At 38.4% G+C, this 24631-nt stretch overlaps 1 protein-coding gene across 1 annotated transcript in view; it reads right to left on the reverse strand.

Moving 5' to 3' along the window:
* Positions 1 to 214: 214 nt before the first annotated feature.
* Positions 215 to 24631, reverse strand: part of MND1 (meiotic nuclear divisions 1) — a 44851-nt gene continuing 20434 nt past the window's right edge. The window contains exons 5-8 of the mRNA XM_086612500.1: positions 19858 to 19932; positions 17943 to 18057; positions 2039 to 2083; positions 215 to 321 (exon numbers count right to left, since the gene is read on the reverse strand). Of these exons, the coding sequence (XP_086468626.1) occupies positions 215 to 321; positions 2039 to 2083; positions 17943 to 18057; positions 19858 to 19932 (342 nt within the window). The remainder of the gene's footprint in view (positions 322 to 2038; positions 2084 to 17942; positions 18058 to 19857; positions 19933 to 24631) is intronic.

Here is a 24631-nt window from a genome sequence, read left to right on the forward strand (position 1 = left end):
AGACCATTCTTAGCCTATCTTGCAGAAGTAACCAAGAGATTATAAAGCAAAACAGGAAATGCAACAAATATTTTTAGAGTTTTATTAACTTTAACAAAACCTGCAAATTACAGGGTGGTCAGTTGTTTGGAGAGGATTCAGATACACATTTAAATGCCAAATGAGAATATTTAACAAACTATGAACAACTATGTCAGCCATCAACTGCTGAACACTAATCAATGTAATCCAAATCTTCTGGGATTCCAAAACTTTTATCAATTCTGCTCTCTTCAATTCCAAATTTACGTTTGGCCCAGGACTTTATTGAAAAGATGTTATCTGTAAACAAGATGAAAAACATTCAGTTTTGAATATTTAGGAAAGCACGAATTATAGTCTTGGCTAGAACAAAGTCCTTTCATTTGCATTATCTCTGTGTGCATTGAAAAGGTACATAGTGAGGAACATCACTATTAAGTAGATTTAGAACAGAGAATGGGAGGCTTTACTCACTACTAAGTAAAATATGTCTTCTTTTTTGGAGGTTACCTTTATCTTTTCTTGCTCCTCTTCTACGAGAAGACTGAAAGCTACAATTACAGTGTAAGCCTGCTATAGAGCGATGAGGTAAGTGTGAGTACGCCTAATAATTATCTTATAGTTCCTTTTCAACTAGACACCTACTGTGCAACTGTCTACAACTGTGAAAATCAGATTCAAATTAACTATAAGGTCCTTTCTAGTCCTGCATATGTTTGTTCAGACAACTTTCAAACAAAACGTACGTTAAAAAAACCAACAACATTCAAGTAGCATTATTTTAGTCACCATTTCTCTTCTAGCATCGCATTACTATTATTTTAGCATATACATTCTCTTCAATTTAGACATCATTTTTTACTGCAGTATTGACTGAAACTCACTACATCATTCCTAACACCCATAAATTGCAGCATTCCTTAAGACAGGAAGTGTTCTCTGTGTCTCTGCACACCTTAGAAATATTTTCTTTTTTTTAACCATCAGATATCTGGTTTTGAAACTGTCTCTTCAAAAGAAAGCTACAGCATATAGCCCAATTGTCTAATTAAATAGAAAACTACCTTTACAGGCTAAGGCACAGTTCCTTTAGCTCTCTAAAGGAGAGACCTTGAGAACAACAGCCTGTCATCAGCAGTAGAAAGCCCTGACAACAGTACTCCCAGAAGCTATTTTCAGATACATAACTTTATTTCCCCATATGCAGTAAACAACCCAGTGCAAATGAAGATATAAAATAATCATAGTCAAAGGACTATGACAATATCCTGCTGCACTTGGCATAACCAATGATAGTGCAAAGTCCATCAGTATTAGATGAATTCTAAACAAAAAAATTACAAATTATATATATACAAATTATATTCTAAATAATTAAAATGAAGACATACATATTGCTTGCACTGCAAAATGCAAATATATAGCAATACAGCAAAGCTAAGCAACAACAGAAAATTGAGTTAAACTTCCACACAAATGTTACCACAGTAACCTTCCTCAAAACTGTGCAGCATTTTTCCTGCACATCAAAGCTGATGAATTAATTTGAAAAAATACCTACTTTATATTAGCATCCGACATATGGTATCGGCAATAAGGTTCCACAAAGCATTTTAGTCTTTAGAAATAGACGAAAATTCAGAAGAGAAGAATTAAACTTTCTGAATACCTAGACACCACCATTTCCAATCTCCTTCTATTAATATTTTCCTCATCTTAAAAGAGTTTAACTCAACCAAGAAAATAAATCGCAAGTTTTAACACTGTGTGCAAGATAGCACCAGAAGAACAAATACATTACGTGATGTAAAGTACGTTCAGTAACTAAACTGAGAAAACATATTCTTTTTTTGAATCATGATAATTTATAAGCAAAATATATTTCTGCATGCTTTTGTAAGTGAGAGCTATCCTACATCAACTCCTAATCAAGTTTTAAATTCTTAACAATGAGTAGGTCTTTTAATGAAATTGCTCTAGTCTGAAGCTGTGTTAAGCAAGATAAATGCATACACACCAGTCCATCTGTTGGCTGCCTCCTTGGCTACTTTGTTTGTTTGGCCTGAAATAGAGAAGAAAACAAACAAACAGCATACATCAGAGTAAAATCATACCATAGTTTCAAGGAACAGAGATTAAATTTTTATTGATGTCATATTTAGGGAACCACACAATACAAGAAAGTTATTCTACTGCTTCCAAACCCTTCACCTGTTTTACGCTTTCAAGGTTCCAGCAAGCACAAAGTTAAGTTAAAGAAAAACAGGAGCAAAGGAACATAAAAGATACCATATGAACAACTGAGTTTTTGAAGTGTATTTCAAAATAAAATAATCCTAGTTGGTTTGCCTGGAGGCTTAATTGTCTGTACTAAGATTGAAACTAGATACATGGCCTGAAGATACTACAGGCAATCAAGACGGAAAATATTTTATAATCTTCTCTCCATATAAGTAATCCACCACATAGGTATGCATAACTCCATACAGATAAGGAAAATGACACGGGTAGCAGTCTATCGTATTAATCCAAAAGTTTATCGTACAGCTCTGGAAGGTCTCCCAGACTTTGAGAACTCCCTCAATGAACTGAAGACAAAATAATGCTCCTGGTATTAAACTTGGCTTCCCTCCCTTACCACCACTCCAGATATAAATACATAATAGTAAATTACCATTACTACAAATAGCTTTTATATAGTTTCCATGAGGCAAAACAGTATCAAGAAAAATTCCTCTTAGATCACCTTGCTCCCATTAAAATAAATACTGAATCAAATTAAGCAGGTTGGTTTGTAACATGGGAATTTATCAGAATCATTATGGTTCTCACGCCTACACATAACTTAGTTATTCCCAGTCAGTCTTGTTAGTACTTGCAAGATAACACTCATTTAAATGGTCAGCAAGAAATTTGTCTCCAGGGGTACTGAGAAGTGAATATATGATCAGGTATCCATTGTTATAAAGATTGTACTTCAGGCAAAATTAAATTATGGTGAAAAAATCATCTGCTAGTACACAGGAAGCTAAGCACTCATTATTCTACCCTTAATACCTCAGTACGTGATCTGAAAAGTGTTTTAATCAGAGTAAAACACCATTTCAAAAACAGTGCAGTTTCTAAAAGTGGCCTACGATTAGAAAGCTTGGGCATAGCATGAAGAAAAGCAAAAAAAAAAAAGGTTATATGATTCTATGATCTCTCTCTCAAGCTAGGAATAATCCTCTTTTTTGCCCATCTTTTTTTTAGAATCATAGATTCCTTATTTCTTTTGCTGACTGCTTGTTGCCACCCCCACTTGTTCAGTTCCATGACTGGCAGCACTGACAACATACTGGCAGCCAATGGCATTTTGAACAATACTTTATGTAACGCTACATAAAGCAAGTCTGCAGAGTAAGGGCTTTCACTGGTCAAGATTTTAAACGCGTTCGCTACGATATTTCAGCCAGCATTTTTCTGAAACTCTAGAGCAAAACTGGAAAGTTGTATTTACCTCCAAGTAATGAAGTCTGAAATGAAGTAGTGGGAAACGTAGAAGAGTATTAAACTGCCTGGATCCAGACAGCATCCTGATGGTGGGTGACCAAACCTAGACCACAGCGTCTGCTAGGTCTCAGCAGAAAGCTGTGCTAACCAGCTGAGGCCTGTCCTTCTGCATCACACAGCAGCTCTACGTTCCTGCAGCTTTCAGCACACAGCCCTGTGCTTAAAGCCCAGTGACCACATGGTACAGTGCATTAAAAAAAAACCCAGTAGTGGCAGCACGGTGTGTTGGCACCCTTCAAACATTGCTTATGCATGTTAAAGCATACATATGTGATCATGTGTTTTTAAAAATGTGACTTCATATCTCTGTCAAAGAAAAGGCTGAGGTGACCAACAGATACGGGTTGGGCAACAGGGTGGTTTGAATGGCGGTGGCTGCCTATAAACTGAGCTGTGGCTAGAAATGAAATCATGGTAGCAAGAGCAGGAAGCTATAATGGGGAAATCCTACAGCTGGCAGTGCCTTCAATGACTTACGTAGCAGAGAAATAACAAAACAAACAAACAAGCAAAAGAAACTCCTCAAAGTTACATAAATAAAATGAAGAAATATTTTAACCATGTCATTCTTTCCATGCACCACCTGGGACTGATCACAGACTGGCAGCAAAGCATCATGGTGTAAGTGTGGAAGGATGGCTAGGGGAGGCAGAACTTCAGGATGAGGAAGGTGACATTCAAACAATCTGGCTGAATATGAAATAAGAGGCTGCCTCGGTCCTTCAGATGCTGGGAACACATATCCCCACACCACTCTGCTGCCAAGGGGCTCAGATTTGGGGAAACAAGAGCCACTTGGAAAGCCTCAGGCACATGACATCTCCAGGAAGTGCATTCACAAGAGGCTGGGGTAAGTGTTTGCTGCTTGCAACTTCCCGTTTACACCAGCTGGCCCACATGCCCATGTACATGACAGCACCACAGGGATGCAGGTATGGATTTATTCTGCCACACTGAAAGTTGCTTAGACCATCAGGCCTATTATATCAACAGCAATGCCAGCTAGCTGAGCAAGTTGCAAGACACCCGCGTGTTCCTCCTGTCCAGCCTGAGCAAGCTCATACAAGACAGCTTGCACTGTCTCTTGTCACCAAGTGAGACTGTCACTGCCACTGCTGCAGGAAGGCACTGCAGTCTGCTTAACCACTAATTCCTTCACTGAAATTTTCCCCTCACACTTTTTTTTTTGAGGTGGGGGAAACACACCTCATTTATCTCCAGAAACTATGTTATCACCTCAGCTATCACCTCATGGCTAAGGGCTGAGCATTTAGCTATCTGAAGGCAAGATTTAAGTCCCTTGGGATCAGTCTCAACTCTTGTCTATGATTCCACTGTAGGATCTTGTCTGCCTGCTGTATCCAACATCATGCCTGAAAGAGGAAGGAGAGACACATACTGGTCATTATGGACCTTCATCACCTGAAGACACTAGCTATATCTGCATCATCACCAGCATCTTCCAGAGGCCCCTGACTCCATCACAGGAACTGACAGAAATTAAGGAGTCTGCACCTTGACTACTTTCTGGAAGCCTTTTGTTGTTGGGACTTTCATTTGTTGCATCATCTGTATGTGTATGTGCATGTGTATGGAGGGTGAGGGAAAGGAGGAGTAGTACAACAGACATCCCCCAGACACACCTACTTTATGTAACTCGAAGTCATGCTACTTCTGACTGCCTATTCTGTAGCTCCACAAGATCACACAGCGATTGGCCTCCTGGTTTTCAGACTTCACTGAAAAAGAAAGTTTAAGATCTAAAGATGACAATAGATGGGAACTTAGAAATGCATACACCAAAGAAGAATCAGGACACAAACTGTGTGAATTGTAAAAAGGAGGAACTCTGAAACAGCGCTGAGGGCAACTGGCTAATTGCCAAAACCACCATAACCATTGGGTCCCAAGCTCAGCTGGAGTCCTGCTGATCCTCCCACTGACCAGAGCTGCTCTATCAGAACTTGATTTTTGGCAGCTACTAAGTAGTGCTCCAGTACGGAAGCTGTGCAAGACAATGTGCAGAAAAGGTGAGCAACATAGGAGGCAATACATGTTCCAAAATCAGCCTGTAAAGTTAACATATTCCAGCTCCAATGGCTATACTAAAAATTAAAAAAAATAAAAAAACCCCACAACAGCCAGAACCAGCTCACAACCACCTATAGATTTGGAAATGAAGAAAGAGCTGTAGCTTTCTTTCCTCTCCTAGCTTCTACTCTGGCATTTTCAGGAAAACTGTAAGGATTATGGTAAGTAATGTTTTCATGTGCAAGCAAAATTTTGAGGTCCAGGAACCTCTATTTCTACAGAATAACAAAACCTAGTTACATTTATAAAACTAGCACAGTTTGGTGCCGGTTTTGACCTACCGCAACTAATGCCGCAAGGAAATCGTACGGATTTCCTCACTTAGAAGGTGCATGACCGCAGAGGGAATTAGCACCTTTCCAAGGTGACGATCACCCATCAACCTGTGGGACTGTCAGCAGATACACTCAAAATACAACTGCAGTCTTCAGCATGTGGGTGAGGAAGCAATTTTACCGTGTGAATCACAATTCTTCTGCATGAAATGCAAAGAACAGCTGCAACTGTTCTCAGGGGCCAGTGAGGATTATTAGCCCAAGGATTCCCAATCTCTCTCATGAAACTGGTCAGGGTAAATTAATTGCATTAGGTGGATCGGAATTCCAGTAATAATTCTGCATCCACTTAGACTGAATTTAAATATGAAAAATGGCAACTACTGTGAACCTAAATCTCTAATGACTCTGATTATCCATTGCCTTCTGCAGAGTCATCCATTCTACTGCTCACAGACTGCCCTCACTTTCCAGAAACATTGCTTACCTTGCTATCATCACACTGTGGCATATTTGTGTTTCCCTACCGCTCCTGGAGAAGCATCATTAGAATACTCTGTGATACACAGTTTCCAGAATCTTTCCTATTAATGAAAATGACTCATACAAATAAAGAGCCCGTCTATAAAGGCCAGGGTAGAGGTGAACATAGTAATTATACACCTGTCATCCACAAAGAGTACAAAAGGTAATTGCCTAGTAACTCCTACTGACAAGTCCATCCACAAACTGACACCAGAGACTCCAATCAAGAGACTGTAGCTTGCCATTGAAGACTATTCATGGCATTGATGTGGTCAAGTGGCTTCTTTAAAGTCCACATTTGAATATTCTTGCGACTAAGTAGTCTACAACACTGTCAACAAGGTAACTCGGAATATAGCAAGAACAGCTTTAGAAGAATGTTTTGTAACCAAGAATTAGGCAGAGATACCTCCACAGTATATGCAATTTTTACCTTCCCCCATGCTTCCCAAAGAAGTGTTTCCTCTTATAGGCAGAATAAAGAGCTCTTGTGTAGAAGAGTGATAGCACATCAGAATTCTGTCAACTCCCCTGAATCCAAAATAACACATCATTCTTCCTCCATACTCCAGTATCCCACATAACACTTATCTCCATGATATTAATCAACAGGCCACAATGCTTCAGAATTCATGACTAAATTCAAGTCAACGCATAAATATGATTTCTCATTTAAATGACATCACAAATTCTATTCAATAGAACTATTTTTTACTGACTTATTACCAAATAATAAAAAGGAGTATCTCTTTTTACATTTAGACTCTGAATAAAGTTTCAGAACTACAAGAAAAAGCGCTGAGGATTATGAATCCTACCTACTGACCTGCAACTATTTTGAAAAGCATAGAACATAATATAAGCCATTTGTGATAGAAAAATACTAAAGCAATTTTGAGATATGAATGAATTACATTAGCATTTCTGCTGCAACAGCATATATACACACACACATGCTTGAAAATAAACCTGAGCAAATACATAACATAGTGCCCATCTTGTCTATACTGTGAGACACGGCAGTGCATAGTAAAGCTACTAATAAGCTGATCCACATCTCTGGGAATATGCTTTTAAAGAGTCTGCGATCTTTGTTAGTGTGTTTGAAAAAAGCGTCAAGTCTCATCAGCAAAAGCTCCCTCTGTCCCATATGAAAAGGTCACGCTGTCAAATTTCATCAGGACGTACACCGTGTCTCTTTGAAAAACGTCCAACAGAATTTGTCAGAATTGCTACTGAAAGATTCTTCCACGCAAAATACATGCTCTTGCACTGAAGTTCACTATATTCATGTACCCACAGAAAAAGACCATTTACCTTTCAAGTATTCTACCTGAAAGCCCACACTGAAATCTTAGTTGCATAACTAAAATACATCTATCTTATCCAAAGAACAGAAGGAAGCGATGTGCTTAAAAAAGGGAAACAAGCACACCAACTTTCTGATTCAGGGCTCCCTAACAACGCTTTGATTTTCTTTCAGTGGACAAGTCCTCCCTCCTCACTTCATTTACTAATAAACTCCATACCCACAGCACAGCTAAAGGAACTTGCAAACTTCTGTGCTGCTGAACTGCATTTCGCAAGGAGGCCCATCCCAGAGCACTATGGGTTTTGTCTAGTTCAGGATATCACCCTGCTGCACGCCTCACGTGTCACAGAAATTGCAGAGAAGAGCCTGGAAGGCATCGCAGGAGATCCTCCAGTCTCTGTACCCATGACTCAATGCATGTCAAACCTTACCCATGCCCTTTCTGAGGTGTCTGTAGCCTGTTTTTAAGGTTTCCAATGTTAGAGCTTTTACAATCTTCCTAGGCAATCGAGTTCTGTGTTTGATTATTGCTACGATTAGAATAGCTTTTCATCTAACTTCCCCTCCACTCCCCTTGCAATTTAAGGCTATTACTTATTGCCAAGTTCTCCATGAACCTAAGCAACAGGCTACTCCTTTCCTTTTTGAAGGAGATACAAATATGTGAAACCCACCAGGCACAATCTTCTTTTGAGCCTTATTTTTGTAAAGTTTTTTCTCCTAGAATGTGGTTACTCAATGTCTGCTCTTTTTGCTTTTCTCTGAATTCTCTCTAGTTAGTTATACATCTCTCAAGTTGGACACAGTATTACAGCTGAAGCCTCCCTAATGCCAACTTGAGTAGAAAGATTATTTCATACATCTTGTTGCTGCTTATACTTCTGTTTCTGTATCTTGTTATGAAAAACAAAATCACCATACTAAGAATGTCTTCTATTCAACCTGTAAACTACTATAACCCTGACATCTTTTTCAAAGATGTCCTCCCCCCTTAACCAACTGCTCCAGATCATTTGTGTAACACGATATCCTTGAATGTGTCTATCGTCCTTGCACTTGCCACTACTGAATTTGGTGTTCTTTAGACGATCTTTGCAATTTGTCGTGCTTATTTTGAAATCTCACCTTGTCCTTTCTCCATGCAGTCTCTCCTAGTTTCATCATCTGCAAACGTAACAAAAATGTATCTTCTATTCTATTATCCAGTTCATTAATATAAATACTGAGCAGATGCATAGACATGACAGACCCTATTACAGAGCTTCATCGATGCTACCTCCCTTTCTGATACTGAATTACTAAAGAATTCACACAACTAAGTACAATTATGCAGTTTGAGATTCACGCTACTGCAGTTTCATCAGGATTTCCTTACCACAGTATAACGCAAAACTGAGTCAAAACACCAAAGATAAACTTCTCCCAATTTACAAAGGTGTCTTACAGTGGCAAAGACAAAATGTCTGTGTTCTTCTAGGTGTTTCCAAATTGGTTGTCTGTTCCAATTTTTTTTTCTAATATCCTGCCCTTTTCAGTGAAACTAGCTCATAAGATAAAGTGAGGAGGGGAGAAAAACCATTGGAAATAGTCTCAAACACACAACCAGTGCCAAGATTAGTCTTGCACTCAGACAACCTGCCCTGCAAAATGTTTGCAGTTAAATAACACGGAACAAGGTATATCAATTAGGAATACACACTGATAATATACAGTCCCAATCTAGACGAACTCACAATGAAAACATAATTTACCATTCCATAACACATGGGAGATTTCCTAACGTATGAGACTGGCAACACATTTTCTTAAACAAGCACAGGGAAGACTACATTTGACAGTCCTGCAACTTAGCACTGAAGACAATGAATTAAAAATCCACAGTACATTCCTGACCTCATTTTGCATATGGAAATCATGAAAAGATATAAACTAGTATTTAAAAAAAAAAAAATACTTTCAACATCACCATAACTTTATCAAAACAGTCTGAATGAATGGTACCACACACAACTAAGCTAGTAGGTCTAACACTGGGAAAAAAAAGCAAAATAATCACTCCACAAAAGCCTTTTTGTTTCATATGTAAATGATCTATAGATTACTTCCATTTGATGCTCTCTTCAGGGCTTTAAAACGTAGACAAATGCATTGCTTCCAATTCATTTCTAAATCAAGGAGTATCATAAATGTTGTCATCAGTAGCCATTTTCCACATCACAAATTTTATCAAGTGTCTACCATTCCTAAGCAGCTCAACAGCTCTTGCCATAAAGATTTACTGGCTCAGACAATAAAATTATTCCCACATATTTCACCCGTCTGCCTCTCACCCTACATATTTTTCCTGCCATTCCAATACAAACAAATAAGAAACAAAATAAACAGAAAGAACAAAAATAAGCCTTCTAAGTGTTCTCATTTGATTTCAAGAAAAGGTAACTTGCCAGAGCAGCCAGTTTATTTAAGCAGAGTGTTATATATGTTAGCTAAAGGTTTGATCTTCCAACTGCCTCTTTTATGAGTGTCCAAGAAAGCCTCACTGACAAAAGACAAGCTATTTTGATATTTGTTCCTTTTTTTTTTATTTGTTTGTTTTGCTTAACCAGGTAAAATGCAGCTTCATTTTAAAGCAAGTTGGCCTAAGTTGACGCTCTCCAAGAAGAACAGTCTTGCCAGAATGTGTCTAAACATTTAGGACAGTTTTTCATTGCAGAGTAACTTCTTAGCTGGAGTCCAAATTTTAGCCCAAACACAGAGGCAGAAAAATTCTCTGAAATGCAGAGAATTAGGGCCTTTTGCTGAAAGCCAAATGACCCTTCTGAATGTCAGCTTCCCAGCTCCAGCTGAAAGCCCCGCCTTTTCACTTAAAGCTTTGTGCTTTAGGAATATATGTGCAGATGCATCTTAAGCTGCACCAGTCTGCTCTGGTGCTCCTTCGGTCATCATTCTTCAGGCTATTATATTTTCCTTTCTTTCCAAGTGCCAGAAGCTGCTCACCCGTTTACCTCTATCATTCGGTTCTTTCCAAATCCATTTTCTACACAGTTCAACTCATTGCAGAGTTCAGGAAGTTGCCCTTGGAAAATTTGTCACTTGATGTGCTCCTACTTGGTCCAAGGATCCATTGTTCTTCAAGGCAACTACCATAAGACAGACAATTCTGGGAGATGCATGACAAATTACCACTGATATGAAAGCCTTCTGAAGAAGGTGGTGAAAGACTTCATCAGACAGACTGTTTGGTGGAAAGACAGATTTCCAAGACCTCAGGAGAGTATATCACAAGACAAGGATATATACACCACCAGTTCCTAACTCGAGCTGACAACTTGTTGTTATCACTAGTGAACCACAGCACAGGAACGAAGGGCCAAGGTGAAAACTCTTTAACCTACTTCTGTCAGGGAAGGTCCTTAAACCACCACAATATGGCCTCCAGTAATCACAGCCAGATTGTGCTCTGAAAGCTCTGTCAAAGGACCACCGTTTTCAATAACTGAACTGCAAACAAGCCTCCCTTGATTTTCGAGATAAAAAGAAAATTGGAAGGCATGAAGATAAAGGAGCAGAAATACTGCTTAACTTGCAATTCCTTCTCACTTGCTATGATTATAGAAGGAGCTTGGAGCGTTAATAATCAAGTATACATTTGTAATTCCACTCATTAGTACCCTGTTCCTTTTTCAGCTTTACTTAACAGTTAAAATTGACGTTTACTGTTACTATGTGTAACTATGCTTACATACAAGTACATTTATAATTTTTAGAAATAATTAGGAATAAATTTATGTTTAGTTTTGGTAAAGATTTTGCTTTGTCTTTTAATGTAGCTTTTGAACAGGTAATTTAATTTGCCAATCTTCCAACTGAATGACAAGTCATTCAAAGAACAGTATAAGGAGCGGAGGAAGCATAAAAAAGAAAATCTTAGCTTGATGCAATTAGTTGAGTAAATGTGTTCTTTCATTACTGGTGCACATTACTGGTACATTCTGGTACTCCATGATGAAGGAGGGAAAAAAAGGAAAAAAAAAGCCAGAGGAGGACTCAGTGGTTTTGTTTTTATTAGTAGCAGATAGCCCACAGGTTAGGTACATGAACATATATTGCCTATTTCCTGGCATATCCTCATCCAGATCTTCAGGAGATGAAAACATTAAATATATAATTCTCTGAAAGATGAGACTAAGCAAAAAAAAAGGAGCACTTGCTTTTAAATCTATTATTTTTTTATGTACTTTTAAGCAAGTGTCTGATTCACTCCAAAGAAAGCTTAGTTTAACCCTCTAAGGCTATCATAAGTGTGGGCGGAGACACTAGTCTAACTTTAACGGAATGACTAATTTCTAATTGCAGATCTTTGTTAATGGTATTGATGCATAAACCATAAAAAGCACAGCTTGTCTCTCAGATGTCAGGTGCATATTTCACGGCCAGTAGCTAGAAAACATCCTCTTAATTGCAAACTGAACATATTGGATCTAGAGGTGATTAACGAACCACTCTCTCTATAGGCTTGATCTGTACCCTATTGATCTTGCTGGCACCTAGACCGGGCTCGAAATTATTTGTAGACATTTTCTGAGTGAATCATTGAATTTATAAAAATAGCTACTTAATAGTTCATTAACTGAAAGCACTGACAAGGATCTTTAGTTTAAACAACCTTTCTGATACGTTTTCTGAACAATAGCCTTTGCCACAAAGCATAAACGAAAACCAATTAAACCATTTTGTAAATTATCAGTGTTTTGATGAATTTTGAGTAAAACCTCATTTTAAAGCCTCTCCATTTGTCAGGATAGTCTAATCTTACTTTAATTTCTTCACTACTGTTTCCTCTCTGGGATCAGGGACTATTCCCAGTATTAGTAAGAAACCCCTAAAAGAATCTAGCACTTGGTACTAAGTTTTTGTAACACTAAATACATCAGTATGCCTAACACATTTTCAAATTCATTTGAACATAACAGTTAGAACATTTAATAGCTGGGAGTATCAACAAAAAAAAAAATCCAAACAAAAAAACCCCACCAAAACTCAAACTATGCACCCCCACAAAATCGAGCAGCTAAATCAACATTACCTTTTCAGCATTCGGCCTCAAGATATTAAGATGAATGAATAAAGTGTAAACCTAGAACTATTTTCTCATACTGTCTGTATACCCCGATATAATTCTTCACAACAGTTTGTCAAGCTGAAATTTTCAGGTTTTAGACACATCTTAATTAGAAATATTTGAAGCATCTACAATTGAAAAAGACAGTTTCAAGTACATACTACATAGAGCATGACATTTTCAAGGTATTCAGTAAAGTCTGGATGTTTTCCCAAAATGGATTTTCACACAGCCCTGTATTATTTTTAGAAAATAATCTAACCCTGAACTGAATTGGTAGTGATGCCTCTGAGATGACACTTTTGGAGATTCAAAAGGATAACTATCTGGATATTTGTAGTTTGAAATCCTGTCCGTTTGAACCACTTATATCTCTTGCTACAGTATAAAAATAAACAAAGAGAGCAAAAGTAAAAAGGTTGACATTGAAATTGCTACATTACATGTCTTGTATCTGGCAGTTTTTTTAATTTTTGAGAATGCAGTTTGTCTAGACACGTTCAGATCACTGTTTTAAAGGTAAAAGCCTAAGACATAAAAATTACCAGTAATTGGAAATTCTAAAAACATGTTAAATAAAACAGGAATGCTGACAGGCAACATCTAGGACCGGCCCCATAAATATTAGCAATCATACCACACAGAAGTCACTTACTTTAGTCCATATGTAACAGTTTCCGAGATTAATGCCCTATGCGAAGGCGCAAAGTAACCAAAGCATGGCTACTGTGAAAAAAACAGCTAAGATGCAACAATGTTTTAATATAGTATAAAACAACATTCCTCTAATTACAGTAGAAGTTGTTTGAAATTCTAGAAATGTTTATTCTGCAGTGAACACTGAAAAGGTTTAAGCTGTTTCCAGTTACAAGCTGGCCAAAACTCAGAGCAAAATCTGTATCACTTATATACTCAGGCTGCCAGAAAAACCTTTCTATAAAATTGTCAGAAAAATTTTATTAGCTCCCTAACATCTCTCTCTGGCAGGCAGAAATAATTAAACTTATGCATCAGGTTAACCTTGATGTTACATGAAGCTTTTTTTGTTCACCTTACGAAAATCTGAATAAATTATGAACTACCGAAAGCTTGCATTCTCCATGCCTTTGTTGTCTACCATAATCTTTAGGGAATTTAGCAGCATCACATGAATCCAACTTTGCATACATACACGTTATGTCATATAAGCCTTTCTCCTGGAGGAAGAGAGAATCTCTTCTCTACAATGGACTACTTTCCCCATGAGAATATCCTCTGGCCTACAAAAATCTGCCTCGAACCTGAGAAACAAGGGCTCTGTCCTGTGCCAGCTGAAGCAGGATTACAAGTTTAACAGAGAAGTATAAAATTCTGGTGGTGGTTTGTTTTTTGGTTTTGTTTTTTTTTTTTTTTTTTTACTTACGATGACTGTTGTCAGTTTTACTGCCTTTAATGTTGAGGAAGAAATTATTATTCAATCCTAACTCACACAAGATGGTTTAAAGAACAATTCCAAGTGGCAAAGACAACCCTTAACCACTGAACTGCAGTGGTCGTTAGAAGAAACTAATATATTTTGCAATTCTAGACATATTTTTACAATACCCTACCTGTAAAATGGAATTATCCAAATATATCCACAAGACCAGACTATTATGTAGCTTCCTCTAGTGGTCAGTCCCTAAAATCTTGTTTCTTCTGCTGTTTACTGTAGTTAATTGTTACATACAAATACTGAAATTCTGTGTTCAAATTTTGTAAAGTTGAGAAGGCCTTAGAGTTTATACTTCAGCTCTCTAATACCAAAGCCAAGGAAATTAAGCCAAAACATATAGCAAAACATTTGTTACTGATATTAAAAGGATAAGCAGTGAAGTCAGCAAAAAGTAGTTAGTATTTTAGTATTCTGATTTGCCCCCCTTGTGAATATGCATTAAAGTATATTTAGTTACATGGTCAAACATAACTTTCCCACCACAAGACTCAGGAAGCAAGACAGATGTTTAGCTTTCAGTTGAGTCTTCAGATATTTGGTATGAATCATCTAAACTTTGTTTTGACCCTGGAATTAGTGTGTGTGTGTGTGTGTGTGTATGTGTGTTAATAACACCATAAGGTTTGTTTCTGCAATACTGCTTCCAGGGAAAGAGCAATTAAAAAGGCATAGCAAAGCATTCACCAAATTTGAAGGCCACTGAAATCAGATGACAATTTGATAAGACTCCTAAAATACCTCAACAAAAATCAAGGCAGCCCTATGATATGGGATGGGAAATTAATAGAGTGAAATTTTACACTGAGCATCAGAAAGATTTCCTTACAGGTTGAAGTCATTAAGGAAGAAAAGGGAAAACCCAAATGTAGAAAGTGACAACTGCCCATTACAAAACATATTGTATTGAACAACCCAACTCTTAAAAAGAGTTATATAACATAACAAAGATCTCTGACTTCTGACTCAAAATTAAAATAAGGTAATTTAGAGTTAGTAATCTGCTCAGGTGATCCAACTGAAAATAACCACAAGGATTATGTTATCTAACTTGTACAGCTAGAAAATTGTGTCACTCACATGCAGTTTGAAAATGCTTTCAAATCTGTGAACCAGTAACTTTAAGATTATTCTGTGAAATAACAGCAGTAACTTTCATGTCTAGTTGAACACCTTCCATTGCCTGAGACTCTTTCTCGCCTTTTGTGCTGGTTTTGGCTGGTAGAGAGTTAATTTTCTTCACAGTAGCTACCACGGGGCTATGGCTTGGATTTGTGCTGGAAACAGTGTTGATAGCACAGGGAGGTTTTCATTATTGCTGAGCAGCACTTACGCAGAGTCAAGATCTTTTCTGCTTCTCACCCCACCCCACCAGCAAGGAGGCTGGGGGTGCACCAGAAGATGGGAAGGGACACAGCTGGGACAGCTGAGCAGAATTGACCAACGGGATATTCCATGCCATATGATGTCATGCTCAGCATACAAAGCTGGGGGAAGAGGAAGGAAGTGGGGGACATTTGGAGTGACAGCATTTGTTTTCACTGTTAGGCATGATGGAGCCCTGCTTTCCTGGAGATGACTGAACACCTGCCCGCCGATGGGAAGCAGTGAATTAACTTCTTGTTTTGCTTTGTTTGTGTAGCTTCTGCTTTCCCTATTAAACTGTCTTTATCTCAACTGACGAGTTTTCTCACTTTTACCCTTTTGATTCCTTCCCCAATCCCACTGGGGGGGAGTGAGCAAGTGGCTACATGGGGCCTAGTTGCCACCTTCTTACAGTAAAAAACATAACTTCTTGCATATTGTTTTGCCTTTGCACTTCCCCGCACTCTGGAATGAAAGAAATACCTCTTTTTTTTTTTTTCTTTTTCCTCTTTACCTTAAAGCCTGTAAAATTCCATTCAGCTTTGACAAAAACATTATGTCCCCAAAATTCACATTGTCATTTATACATTGCCAGCAACAATGTGCACAGCCAGTGCAACAATGACTGATGAAACATGTAACAAAGCAGAAAATTTTTAATTGAAAGTCAGAGATCATTTCTTTTCAAAACACTACTGCATATTCCCCTGGGAATCCTACAGGTAGCCCAACAAGGCTAACAGCACCAACTCCCTTAAATGCTCATCCCTCCATTGCAGAACCTCATGTGGAGCTCCCACACACTTTAACAAAACAAAACAAACAAACACAAAAAGCCTGACTGAAGTAACTAACAATTACATTTCTTTCCCTTTCCCTCTTTTCAGGATATTAGTCTCTGTGTTGCCAGCTAATGCAGTTTGCCCTAGCATTCAAGCTGTGATTTGCTCCCTTGTGCCTAGTGTTTAGGAACATGCTCCCTGCGACTCCTTCAAAAGAGAGGCTCCTCAAATCATTCATTGCAACGCTTACCATAAGGGTGTCTCAGCAGTTCAAATACCTGGCACTACGAATCCCTCTGCTGTCACTATCTGCCTGACCTCATTCATTTTTACAGCTGGAATCAGCTGGAAAGTATCCGTTACTTGTCCTCAGGAGAGCACACAGCGAGGGATTTACAGCACAGTAACTAACCTCAGGTCTCGAGTTTGCTTATTCCCTGGCATATCGTTACATCCTTGGGGAAAGATAACGCAGCTGACAAAAAATGTCACAGCCCCTCAAAATAAATACTATCTGTCCAATTTTGGGGTGTGCTGCCAACTCTGTTTATGTTCCTGGCTTTCTCTCAGCAGATTTCTAAAGCTGTGGACTTTGTCAGAAGAATAAAGAAAGAGAAAGATTCAGTCAGATATCTTCTCAGAAAAAGGACTGTGCCTGTTCCTCATCACTCTGTAACGGCATTTTGGCATTACAGCAACTGACTCTGCAGTGGTGTTCGGGTAGCAACGTAAGAGCCTAATAAATAAAACATGAAAGTTGAAGTAGAGAAAATTCAATAAGATTTCATGCATGCTTTTCATTTTTTGAGCTAAGGATCAGAATATTAAGTACATTTCAGTGCCTAATTCTTTATTAAGTATTAAAGTCACTCATCGTTCCTCTTATTCCATTAGAATTAGAAACTTCAACCAAAACCCAGCATGTCAGAAACAGTACAAACAGTAAGTCAACAGTGTACTGCCATACTTACATATATGTGGCAATTAAGTGTCTCTAATCAAATACTTACATTCTAAATAGACAAAAAAAGTAAGTAGAAAGATAACTATTTTGCCAGCATGGAATTAGAGGTAAATGAGAGCTAGAGACTACTCTTCCTACACACATTCTAGGGATCAGCATGCTTAGAAGTTACAGGGTGAATGTTGTTCTAGAAAGAATGGTCCTGATACTAATTCTAACCCATCAAAGTATTACAATTTTAGGACTGTTCGTTAACTGCTCAGTTGCTGGCAGAGTATATGTCAATACAACTCCCCTTATATAATACAACAGAACATGAAAAGAAATGGTCAGTGTACTTGTATTGCTTATAGCTTTAAAAAGGAAAGCAGCCATTCTTTGTCTTATCTCTGCATACCAGATTTTAAGCTAAAGTGCAGACCTTTTACTGCAAAAGTTCACTTTAAACAACATATAACTTACGCATTTCTTCAACAACATCTGGATCACATTCTCTGTATTTGTCTATTTCTGCCTTCAGCTGCTCTTTTTTCTGCCGAAGGGCAGCAAGTTCCTCTATTAGAGCTGCACGTTCCGCCTGGGGATTCAAAGTATATTGGGAGATACAAAGAAATACAAAAATAAAAATCAGCAATTATTGCATAGAACGTTTTTTAGAAAAATAAAAAGATGTAAATTCAAAAGCTATTTTCACTACTGCTTTCTGTCAATGAACTGGTTGAGCGTTTTATGCACACATAAAACTCTCAGTGACTCTAAATGATATTGAGTACAACCTGGAAGGAAAAAAAAAAATTAAGGTCAAAATGGATAAACCAAAGAACAATTGACTATAACCTTTGAACTCGACGCGGTTTGACAAACTCCAAACAGATCTCTTAATTGTTGGGCTTAAAAGTTAAATGATATGTAAGAGTGCTAGTCTTGTAATTAAGGACAGTATTATAGAAAAACCTACCATTAATGCTTCCACAAATCAGGATGCTGTGTCTCAAGAATAAAGTCAAATATTTACAACACGGTAGTTTTTGCTGGGAGAGTATCCAATATTGACCTCAAATATTCTATTGATCAATAAGAATCTGCAGACGCTGACCCAACACGAGCTCTCCCATAGCCAACTCAGCACATACTTCTAATTCAACCTGCAGTTACAGTCAAACACTGTCACTGGCTGTTATTCAAAGAACTCATGCCAGGGCAGCACTGGGTAGCCTAAAAAAGCCAGAGAGAATGAGTTTGTAAACCATCAGGTTTTAGCCAATGGCAATTCCCACAGTGGCCCAACAGTTTGAGGTGGGATTTTTGTTTTGATTTGGATAGTTTGTTTTTCTTCAAAATTCCATATTCCAAGTGCTTTTACCAACAGTCTGGATTCAGCACGTTCTGAAAATGCAGACTGGAAATCAAAAGCTTCCAGATGCTGCGGTATGGAGGCCAGCTGCTCAGAGAACTACATTGGGATCTAGATTTCTTGGGACTTCTTCCGGATGTATCATCCGGAATCAAAACATTGGAAGCATCAGCCAGAACAGGATTTCCAGGACCAATACCTTCTTGAGACTAGGGCAGATCACAAGGTGGAGAAGCCTAAGTCTCGAACAGCCCATTTGGAAACTTGACAAGCACACCTGCGTGAGAAACCTGCCTGTGATTTCCTGATTACAGTAAAACCCAGAGCATTTCTAAAAAACATTTTGGATTCTAAGATTTGGCACTTCCCTATCAAATGCAATTCCACCTGAAAGCTTTTGGCTGTCCCCGTTTATGCATTTATTTACTGGAGGTGGAAACCACTTTAGACTGAGCATCTCAAAACAAATCAGCAATTCAGAATACGATATGAAGTATTTCTAACTAATAGGCTACTTCATACATATGGTAAATACGAAGCCTAAATACTATTTTGCAACATTAACAGCTTCAGCATGCTAAGAGCACCAAGCTTATACAGCTGCTCAGAATAGCAATTTAGAAATCCAGACTATAAAAAAGATTTTTTTAAAAAAATAAGGCCCCCAACACCTAGGTTTGCAGTTACTAGATTTGGCAGTTCAGCAATCATTGGCAACTTTGGTACACACCTCTGGGTAGCTCAAGTTTTAAGATATCTTTAAATCTGAAAAACCCGAGAAGATTACCAGACTGCAGGCAGTCATACATTTTCTCAGCCTTGGAGCAGCCAGTTGTCAATATTTTACTCATTAGTGCATGACCAACTAAGGAGTAATCTAATATCTGGGTTTTTTCTGTCTCTTTCTCATCTCCACTATTTAGAATTCTTAATGGATTTCCAATGACTACATTAGTATTTAGAAACTGGCATACTTGTAGCCCTATTTCCTGGTAGGAATACCTCCCTCCCAAAGCAACTTACAGTATCTTCACGTCCAACTTTTGATTTCTCAATGCTTTTTTGTAAAGCCTCTTTTTTCTGACTGCTTTCAGCAAACTGATAAAGGAAACAAAGAACAAAATCAACCTATTTCCGTAACATATATTAAACATACCTATAAAACGTGTATACATAGAAATATATTTAAAGAAACAGATGAGTATACACTTTAAAGTATACAGATTTATAAGTATTTATAACTTGTGCAACAAAAATGAACACAAAATAAATACAAAAGCACTTAAGTTTGAGATTCTGAACCACAGAAAAGAATTACAGGAAGCAACTTAAAGTCTAAGAGATTTTCACTCCCATGGCAGATAATCTTGTTATGTACTGCATGTTCAGCATGGGATCAAAATCCTATTTCATACCATAATCTGGCATCTCTATGCAAAGGACTCCATTACATGAAGGCTTTGGATTAGATGATTTCCTTTGGTCCTTTTCCAGCTCTCCTTATTCAATGGAAGCAGTGACAAAAGCTGTAGCAGATCCACCTGCTCAGCTGCTGATACCAGTCTTCTCAAAGTCTCATACACCATTGGCATGGCCCCAATCCCTTTTGCATACTGGTGAATAAAAGCCTCTATAGCTCAAAGGCATGTAAAGCCATGGCCCCCTTTTTCTGTGCTGCACTCACACCAGGAGACTTCAGAGTTCTCTTCCTTCAGGCCTGAGGCAGAGGAATCTTACAGAAGTCGCACCTCACAGAGCTGATGTGAATGCTCCCTGCATTTTCCTGTTACTCCAGGAGGAATCGTTTGTAAAGAGAGATCTCTCTCCATTAACCTGCCACCCATCTTGAACCAGACCCTTGCAGTTTAGTTGGAAGTTTTCCAGAGATGCTTTGGAAATTCTTAAACTGCACAGGATGTATGATTTGCCCCACAGGGACACAATACTCAGCATTAGCCAAAACACCTTGAAATATTAAATGAGATGAATGAGAATGTAAAAAAAAAATCTAACAAAATATACTTTGGAAACTAGTTACTGCATTTGAAACCAACACAAAAGAAGAAAAATAAAAAAGAAACAATAATATGCTTTGTAAGTACTCATTCTGGTTTAGCTTTAAGATGTTCTGAGCACCAGTCAGGTAGAGAACTAGTATATCGGACTAAGCGTGAAGACAATGAAGGTGACTGTTGGAGACCAAGTGTCATTCTGTGTTCCCCAAAAAACACTCACAAAAAGCCTCCGCTTCTACATTCCTTTTCTCACTGAGGATTCCAGTGAATGAAAAAGCATTTCTAAACATTTCTTGCAATCCCTATCTAGAATCTAGATTCTAATAACTTAGAATCATAGAACACTGGAATGGTTTGGGTTAGAAGGGACCTTAAAGATCATCTAGTTCCAATCTCCCTGCCATGGGCAGGGACACCTTTCACTACACCAATTTGCTCAAAGCCTCATCCAGCCTGGCCTTGAACACTTCCAGGGATGGGGCATCCACAACTTCTCCGGGCAACCTGTTCCAGTGCCTCATCAACCTCATTGTAAAAAAAAATTTCTTCCTTATATCTAATGTAAATCTCTCCTCTTTCAGTTTAAAGCCATTGCCCCTTGTCCTATCACTACACGCCCTTGTGGAAAGTCCCTCTCCAGCTTTCCTGCAGGCCCCCTTTAGGTATTGGAAGGCTGCTAGACAATCTCCCCAAAGCCTCTTCTCTTCTCCAAGCTGAACAGCCCCAACTATCTCAGCCTGTCTTCATAGGAGAGGTGCTCCAGCCCTCGAATCATCTTCATGGCCCTCCTCTGGACTCATTTCAACAGCTCCGTGTCCTTCATATGTAGAAGGCCCCAGAGCTGAATGCAGCACTGCAGGTGGGGTCTCATGAGAGCAGAGCAGGGGGGGCAGAATCATCTCCCTTGACCTGCTGGCCACACTTCTTTTGATGCGTGGTGATACTTAACCGTATCATTTATACTCTTGTGCAGCTGAAGCACTAAGACCACATTCATACAATACAAACAGAACTGGTTTGGAATTATAATCATTTCTCAATTCCTATTTAAACTCATGTTCAGTCTGTATTTTCAGAAATCCATATTAAATGTAAATGCACAACACATATCAGGTAGAGCTTACTACCAAGTCTTAGAGATCAGTCGTTACAGTAAAGACAATCTTTGTACTGGTGGTCCATATAGATTAGGACTCAGACCAACTCCAGCTCACTGGGTTTAGGGGTTCTTTTATAGATCAATTTTTTAAAATTAATTACTCTTTTCAGATAAGTCTGTGTTCATGCATGTGTGAGCATACATACAGACAAGAAGGTCTCCTTTCAAAAAGAATATTTTAGTTTTTCTTCAATTTATATAGAAATGACACTAATGATAAGGCATATATAATTTGTGGAAAAACATGTCTACCTATTTACTCATTGCTTTCAGTGCAAGTAACCACAGAGGCAGCATAGGTTTTCAGTATGTGGCTTGAAGTACACCAACATCTTAATTTTGGTGCGTAGTTAAAACAGTACTCTTTCTGGGCTTTCCACAAAATTCTTAAAAAATTAAGTGTGTCAGTCCACACATTATGACGTACTAAATAGAAGTATACATTTCAGAAAAGGACAAGTACTCATGTGCAGTTTGCAGTTCATGAAGCCCAGGGAACACAAACACCAAAGCACACATTTTTCAGTATCTCTGAACAAAGAATTTTTCTGGAATAAAACTCACAGAGGAAGCAGAGAAGCCAAGGAGCTTATCTAGGCCTGTATACCTCAAGCACGCAGAGTAAGCCAATGCTTTCTGCAAGAGAAGCCATAAAGGTGTTGCTTTCTCTGTTTTGTTATATTCATAAAGTTCTTTAGGAATGTTTCTGCATTTTCTAAAATGGAAGCAAAGAAGGAGCTCTCAGGGAATTGCAGTAAAATCATAAAAGCTGGTTTCCAGCTTGGAAGCATGTTTCCCAATATGGCATCTTCTTATTTTCTTGGTCCTCTATATTCCACAGCATTTAAGTGTAAAAGAAATAGTAATGACAAACACTGAAAACCACAGAAATGTCTTAGATTCTGACCTACACAACATGCCAGGTTGCCATGCCACAAGGTTAAAAGATTAGAAGATCTTCCTCTGTCTAAAGACAATGATGATTTTTATACAATTTTATTCAAGATTTTGCTTTCTTCTCTCACAGATTTTAATTTCTTGTTGGTTTGGGTTTTTTTAATTCTGTCTTCACAATCAAGAATTTACAAAATAAAATGAAACTACAGCTCTTTGTGTATTATTTAGAAGTCACAGTAGGTATTCCCATGACAACAAATAAAAGATAAGGATAAGGAAAGGAATAGCAGAAGGAGACGAGATATTGAAAAAAACCAAACACAGGACAAGGATGCAAAGGGCAAGGAACAGATGGCCAGGGTCTGTGCAAAGAATTTATGACAAGAGAAGCAGGAAGGCTTGGATATAGAGATGGGAACACAGCTGAAAGTAACTGTACATGAAAGAAAGAAAGACAGCAAGGATAAAGGAGTCAGAAGAAGGATGAATACAGATGATACAACACTTAATTGCGAGGTAAGGGCAAATGGTACATGACAGGTTATAGGGCATTAAAAGAAAATTTTAAAAAAGCAGAATTTGCAAGTATTGTGCACATATGACAGCAGAGGATCACATCTGGCCAAATACAGGGACTTACTTTCCCACTCACCAGCTGTAGAAAAGCCTGATTGAAAAGGAGCACAGTAGCAGATGGAAGACTTCAATCCTTGGAGCAATCTTGGGACATTTTTCAAGGGAATTGGTGAATAATTTCTCAAGGAACATTAACCACCCTGAGAGAAATCTGACTCCTGCCAACAGCAGTGAGACTGATCTGGAGAAAAAGCTACTTTCTGTCTCCTCTCTATGTTTCTTGAGAGAGATGTCTGGCCTGACACACGAACAACCTTCTGCCACAAGTGTAACTGACAAAGTGTGCAAAACGAGTACAGAAAGAGATTCTTCACTGTACTAGAAAGTTTCATGTCTCCAGTCTGTCTGACGGCTTTGAATCCACACATGATTAAGTAAGATGCAAGAAAGCTGGAAAAACATCATCTAGGGGAAAGCTGTTCAAAGAAGAAGACTAAATAATTAAGAGTTAAAAAGTAAGAAAAAAAGTCCCCAAGAGCATTTTCAGTGTTTGCAAAACATGTTGGGAGCCTGCAAGAAGATAGATTAATGAAGTAAGTAACTAGCATCTGTAAAATAGGAGAGTTGGGAAACAGTTCCTTCAATTTTACAGACCACTGCGGTCAACTAACTGACCACTGGCCTAGCTTCAACACTAATTCCATCCAAAGGCCCCCAAAGGGATGTTCTTCCTTACTTTGCAAAGGTCTGAGAATGTTTAGCTATACATTCGTGCAGCAGTTTGCGTGTGCTAAGTGCTACATGCTGACGATAGCCATCGGTTCCATCACAGGCCCTGGGGTCTGGTTTCTATCAAAGGATACAGATTAGATGCACACGGGTAATTTATAATATACCGTGCACGCATTAGTACCAGGGTTCCACTTTGGCGAGTCGGTGACGTACATTTGGAATAGGAACATTTAACCCTGACACACAACGGCAGCAGGTTTCAGTTCTCTCCCTTCTCAAAACCTGCCCCATACTGCCCCAGCTTTACATAACTGGATTTTTATTCTCCAGCAAAAGTTTTTGTTGGTTGTATTCCTTCTGGTTGCTCATTCTTAACCACTCTAACCACCAGTATCCCACCAAACATGTAGCTTGTCTC

The sequence above is a fragment of the Tauraco erythrolophus genome, chromosome 5 (assembly GCF_009769465.1).
Source record: "Tauraco erythrolophus isolate bTauEry1 chromosome 5, bTauEry1.pri, whole genome shotgun sequence".
In the NCBI taxonomy this organism is placed as follows: Eukaryota; Metazoa; Chordata; class Aves; order Musophagiformes; family Musophagidae; genus Tauraco; species Tauraco erythrolophus.